The sequence below is a fragment of the Numida meleagris genome, chromosome 8, assembly GCF_002078875.1.
Source record: "Numida meleagris isolate 19003 breed g44 Domestic line chromosome 8, NumMel1.0, whole genome shotgun sequence".
In the NCBI taxonomy this organism is placed as follows: domain Eukaryota; kingdom Metazoa; phylum Chordata; class Aves; order Galliformes; family Numididae; genus Numida; species Numida meleagris.
In genome coordinates, this window is record NC_034416.1 from 18563722 (window position 1) to 18570488 (window position 6767).

The 6767-nt window shown below is 36.5% G+C and overlaps 1 protein-coding gene across 1 annotated transcript in view; it reads right to left on the bottom strand.

The window, feature by feature from the left end:
- AFF2 (AF4/FMR2 family member 2) overlaps positions 1 to 6564 on the bottom strand; it is a 250541-nt gene extending 243977 nt beyond the window's left edge. The window contains exons 1-2 of the mRNA XM_021405874.1: positions 6449 to 6564; positions 468 to 1358 (exon numbers count right to left, since the gene is read on the bottom strand). Coding sequence (XP_021261549.1) covers positions 468 to 1298 — 831 coding nt within the window. The 5' untranslated portion in view covers positions 1299 to 1358; positions 6449 to 6564. The remainder of the gene's footprint in view (positions 1 to 467; positions 1359 to 6448) is intronic.

Genomic DNA, 6767 nt, shown 5'->3' on the forward strand with positions numbered 1-6767 from the left:
TGTTAGAACTGTTTAGTAATACTGAAATTTGGACGCTGCCATTTTTCATTAAAGATCTTAAAAAGGTAATATTTATACCAAGCCAGTTCCTACCTGAGTAAGAAAAATAGTGAAAACTGTAGATGAACTGAGATATCAAAGTTCTCTATTCAGAATTCCAGTTGGTTATAAAAGTACTGGACTCAACAGAGATCTAGCTTTTTAATATTAATTGCAAACAAGTAATGTTAACATCCCAATCTGTGATTTTAAAACATCAACTAACTGGGAATACCACAACAAATTTTGCCAGAAGTAAAGTTAGTCATGCATATTCAAAAAAAAAAACAATAAAGAAAGAAAGAAAGAAAAAAAGGAATGTTTTAGAACATAATTCCAGGAAATGGAACTGCATATTTCCAAGGACAAATATCCAGTGCATAAAACACTCCAACAGTGCTAGAGAAAAAATATTTTAAATGACTTACTTCACCAACAGGAGGAATATTAAGCTTTGGTACTTTATTCTTTGAACTAGGTGTGTTCACTTTTCCTTCCAACAGTGTTCCAAAGGACTGATTTCCATATCCATTCTCAATTTCTACGGGAGGTTTCAGTTCAGGTGAGTCATTGGGTACCTGGTCCTGGCCATCCATAGGCCGAACATATGCTGTAGGCTTTTGCTGGACCATGCTGCTTTTACAGTGAAGTCCTGGTGGGAAATTCTGGCTCGAAAGACCATTGTTTGCAGATAACAAAGATGTGGAAGGAAGTGGAGATCCAGGACCATGACCTACAAACTCAAGCTCCGTGGGTGACTTTGAATGACTGTTTTCTTTGTAAGCATGTTCTCCAGCTGCTGACTTTGAATGAGTATGCCGCCTTGAATGTGAAGATGCTGCCATAGAATTTGCTTCCTCAGTTCCTCCACTTTTATGCTGCTCGCTCTGACAACTATAGAGGTCTTCATACCTGCCCTGTGGCTGGTCATGAGAAGAGCTATGCTTTGTCCGACCCTGCTGACTACTGGATTGGCTTGGCTGGGCCCCACTAGAGTTGTGACCACTGCGTGACCAGTCTGTCCTCGCCTTCCTGCTGCTCTGATGACTGTGCAGCAAAGTAGAATTAGACGACAATGAAGAAGGTGGAGGCATTGATGTCGATGAGTGGCCACTGATCTGATGAGATGGGATCATCCTGTTTCTTGGTTCCGGGAAAAAGTTCTGTTCATTTTTGTCGATGGGCGTCTGTGGGACAGAATTCTTTGGGATTCCTACAAGGTGGCTCTGATTTGAATGGTTAGTTAGCAGATCCTTCATCTCATCATAGTTTCCCAATGTGTTCTGGACACGGTTTGCAAGAGCATCACCTTTATTTGTCTAGAATATAAAAATAAATAAATAAATAAAGGAAAAGAGTGAATAAATTCCTAATTAGGAAGTTACTGCTTGGAATAGTTGTCTTAGAAGATGGCAAATGTTAGCTCTTTAATGGTGTCATGCTGACATTTAATTTAATTTCAATTACATTTTACATATGTTATGTAAGAAGAAGCTATCAATAACTGTGTTCAAAGCGTCTCTTGAAACAGGCTTGCATGAGTAACACTTGTATACTGCTTCTCATTTTCTTAAATTTGCTCCCAGAGAAATGTTTAAATTACATCATTTTATGAATGTTCTGAGAAAAAAAGGCTGGTTTTATGTCAGAGAAGTTGGTCTTGCACATTTCATTTCTTGCAAAACATGCAAATATACAATTAATGACTACTCAGCATTTGAATTACAATCACACATTTTATTTAAATACAATATTGCAGTATCACCCCCTTGACCCACAGTTCAGCCATAAATAGAAGCCAGGTAGTCTGTAACAGGCACATGGGCAAACTTTTCTAGTGTAATGCCAATTACTTTTCCATACAGGGTTCAGTTTGACCCAAGATATCTAACATCTAAGTCCAGAAAAGAAAAAGCTTCTAACAACTGAAATGTTGTAACGGTTTCAAATAAATGATATTACATGTCTTATATATAATATAAATATAAATGGTGATAACTGCCACATTCTTAAGTATAAAGATTCTTCCCGTTGTCTGTGAGCTGGTTGTATTTGTGAATTGTGCTTGGTTTGGGTGTTTTTTTTTTGAATTCCAGTAATTGTTAAATAAATACTGACTCATCTGTGCCTCACCACTATTATACTTTCCTTTCTAAAGCATAAAATGCTTTTTATTTTTTTTTTATTTATACTTGTAAAAAGCAGGACAAATATGTGGGATGCTATAATTAATACGCAGTTAATTTCCTCTGTCCGCAGAGAACCGATGTACCAGTCTTCTTACTGACCTTTATGTTCCATCAAAATGACCGGCAGAGAACTAAAACATCCTATTCCCCATGCTTTTTACTTTACAAGACTCAAAGGATAAAAGCAGAGCAAAAGTACATCTCAAACAGATGGTTAACTTCTACAATTTGGAATTAGATTATGTCGCTGCAGTATACATAATAGTGTAAAGCGAAACTTCAGGATATAGCTAACTATGCTTTTATTTACATTTGGTTTTCTATTCAATATAGTGAGTAATGTCACAGCCCAAAGAGGCCTTAATGTTAGGTCATAAAGAGGTTGTGGTTCGTGAGAGAGTCCCACTTAATTCCTCGAGCAGGGGTCCTACCATGCTACTGATCCTATCTTCCACAAGTATTAAGCTGAAGCCTGAGTGATGAAAAATATCCACGCACGGATTCCTCCTGAAATGACTGCTTATATTACCCACTGTTGAACTAGTCAAGAGATGAGAAGAATACTGCAGAAAGATTATTCTCTTAGTACATACTGCACATGCCATAAAAAATGTTGAAAAAGAAGATAATAAATGCAAATTTTCTTCTGCTCTTTCTCAGGGATTGTAACATATACTGCCACTGCACCGAGGCAGTGATTTAAAAATTAACTGTTCAATGTTGTTCTCATCTATATACATTTTGCCAGTGCTCCTCACTGACACAGTTAAGGACCCCAGTTGTGAAGAACCACGAATCACTTTTATTCACTAAGTCCCTAGGTTGGTCATTTTAGTGGCAAAAAATTATATTCTTCCTACGCCAAGAATAAGCTCATGTATACGAGCAGTCTCCTTCAACTGAGTTGCACAATGAGCCATTTGGGCAGCAGCCAAAAACAGGCTCTCTCTGTTCAACCCCCAAATTTAAAACAAGGAGATTCCATTGTGCTTAAGGGCCCAGCAGGAATTATGATGCGAAGTCTAAACACTTACATACTTGCTCTGTTTCCTCCTTCCCCACCAAACTCCTTAACTCCTTATGGGATAGCACATGGGAAACAACCAAGTAAGGAGAAAATCTTGCTCCCCAGACTTCACCTTTGGTTCAGCTAGACTTCCAGGGTGCATTTAGCTTATTGTACAGAAAGTAAAAGGGAAAAGACAAGGGGTGGCGGAGGAGGGGGGAGAAGAAGGAGTACTGAAAACATATCATCACTGTAACTCTTCAATATCACAGCACATTAAATGGCTCTTGTCTCGATCCTCATAGAGGGAACTGATAGCTTAATTTGAAAATAGAGCTTTGCCATCATTTCTGAGTTGGAGGTAACTGATTATCTCAAGTTATTTTCATTTAAAAGTTTTGCTTGTAAATACAATTTTGCTTAATATTAACAATACTTTATGTCAAATATCCAAATACTGGGGATAAAAGACCCCATATAAAATGTATTATTATTTGTACTCATTTTCTGAGAGCATTAATAAAAATATTTTTTTCTTGAAAAGTGTGAAGATAATGAATTTAAACATCCCTAGCATATTTTATGTGCACTAAAGCTCATATCCAATAATTGAATATAATAATATGAAAGATTGTTACTTATTCCAATGTTTCTTGTACCAGACTGCAAAGCAAGAGCACATAGTGAATGTAAGCAGCAAGCTGGCTTATAGTGAAATAAAACTAGAATACACATAACTAACACCATACACGTGCATTACATAACCTGACTGAGCTCACTGTTGTGTAGTGCAATGTACTACCTGCATTTAAGGAATACAGAGTAACGTTAATGTGTTTTGTTTTTTTTTTCATCAACAGACTCAGGGCTCTCATGAGAAATAGAGAATTCTTGACAAGCCTGGATACCAGGAAGATAAACACAAAATCTGGTCATAATTTCTGGTTGTTTTTTGTTACTTCCAGAGTGGGGCCTATTTCTACCTTCATATTCTATGTAATTGGCTGATTTCTCAGAGGAAACCTCCGAACAGCTAATTTTCCAAACAGCATGCTGAATCACAATTTTGCTGCTATCAAGGAAATGCATTTTCTGAGTATTCCATGGCATAAATTACATGTCTGGCTTGTGACTTGTGGCTAGCAGCCTTCCTCCTCATTCTATGCCTTTATTAATTTAGGAAATGTGCACCTTCATACATTTGCTTCTACTGCTTTCAACAACAATCTGCAATAGAATCCCATTGGAAGTCTACTTCGCTAGCTAGCTATTGCATTATAGTTTACAAAGAAAGGAACTAATGGGCTCAAGCTTACAGGCCCAGTTGGCAAGGGTTTTGTGACAATTTCTATGAAACTTGTGGTTTCGTAATTCTTTTGCTTTCTCATGCCTCAGTTAAACTAACCTCTGTAGATCAGAAGTTGAGATCTGAACAGAACATCCGTTCATTTCAAAATGGAAAAGAGCTTTAAACTGAACATGAGGTACATTCATCCTCATCTCATGACCACTTTATTTTATTCTAGAATAAACGTGAATAAAACCATGAATTCAGTTTTTCAGTTGCTTAAGAATAAAAACTACAGCTTATTAACTTATGAGTCAGATCCAGCTCTTGATTTGTTCCTAGGAAATTGTAGTGTGGCAGGTTCTTAGCAACGTAGAACTTAGAAAAGAAACACCAGTCTTATTACTTTGTCCTTTTTCCATTCTGTAAAATGGAGGCAAGACCTAGTACTTAGTTTTCTTTATTTTGCAAATTTAAGAAATATAACTATTTATGTATGCAATTTCCTCTTAATTTATATATTTCTCAACTTATCATTACAATACTTTTTTAGCATACAGTACACTTTGTTCAATTCCATAGATCCTAATATCTCCTCTGTAAACATTTGAAAAGGAATGAAGTTTTTGTGTGCTGTGGGTTTGTCTTTTCTTTTTTTAATATATATAAAGCAAATTCTCTCCAGAAAATTACCAGGACAATATTTTCCTTTGTGTTTTCTCAGTATTTGACCACGTATGTTGTATGTTCTGTATATGCTCAGTGCAAACACATACATACTAAATATATGTAAAATTAGATATTATAACTCCTGTCGTAAAATAAACTTTGTGTGAGTGTTTCCAGTTCTTTGCTCAAAGGAGAGCACTGATTTGCATATTTCTCTATCCATTGAAATTCCTGTGAGCACTCACTCGGTCACTGGGTTTGATAAGGAAAAAAAAAAATCCAACGTAGGATTTGATTGCATTGGATTTGCAGGAAGTATCAACAATATTATTTCTTCTAAATAACGGTGCTAAAATGTGGTCCAGTGCAGAAATAGTGCATTGATTAAATTTTTAAAAACAAAACACAAACAAACTCTCCCACTGCATAATCCTTATCTGGCTGAATAAGTCTACCAGGCTATAATTATTAGACACTATTTGATATTAATGCCAGTCTTTCCTCCTCCTTTTCTGGTGATTTTCAAAGAGCCATCATCCTCCCTACAGCTGTTAACAATGTGAAATGGAAAGATGAAGTAGTGGCCTTTCAATGGATGCCACTGATTGGGAGGAGAAAGAGATATGGAAATTTACATTCTGATGAATTCTTTGGGGAATGTCTTACTGAAAATCAAAGCAGCAGAAATCATAAAGGGGGACATCCCTTGGTGATGAAAATCTCAGGCAGCATAGCTCCTTAGAGAGAACGAGACTTGTCAAAAGTCCCCTTCACACTCTTGTTATGGTCCCCAAGGATTCAGACACTCTCCCAGAAGACTTCTGATACTTATGAGCAAAACAAAGCTTATGGACTCACTATAGAGAAGTCCATCCATTTTAACAATTCAGGTATATTTTCTTCTTAAAACTAAAAGGACTAGGTGTTATTTCTGCAGGTATGACCCCACTTGTAGAGATACCAGCTACATATACATCTATTGTTGGGCTTTGGTGCCTGTTTAAAGGAAGACATCTTTAACTGGACTGTAAGCAAAATTCCTGATTCTGCTAATGCTAGCATACAATGCTGGGAGGAGTAGTCAGTTTGCTCTTCTGCCATATGCTGATTTGGATCATCAGTGTACTCAAGAGTATAAGTATCAACAGAGATGTCACACTTATTTCTCTTAGTTTGTTGTAAAGTTTTATTTATATTTACAAAACGCATTCAGGTAAAAGGTATTCTAAAAATGTAAAACGTAACAATGCAATTTACCTTGTAGGGCTCCCCAAAGAGGTTAAAACCTGAAGCAAAGAGGTCTTCATCTTGCTGGACTTCTTGGTTTCTTCTCTCCCATTCCTTCCGCTTAAGTGCATTCCGGTCTTGCTCATAGTGACTGAAGAAGAGAAAGACAAAAAAGACAGTACATTATTTTCTACATAATGTAGTTACATGTTCATTACTATTAGTAAGAACAGCAAAACATCAGAAACTATACGACTCCTGAGGATAACTCCGAAAGAACAAAAAAGCCACTGCATCATTTTCCTAAATGTAAATTTGGAGTCATAATACTATATGAAATTGGATAATA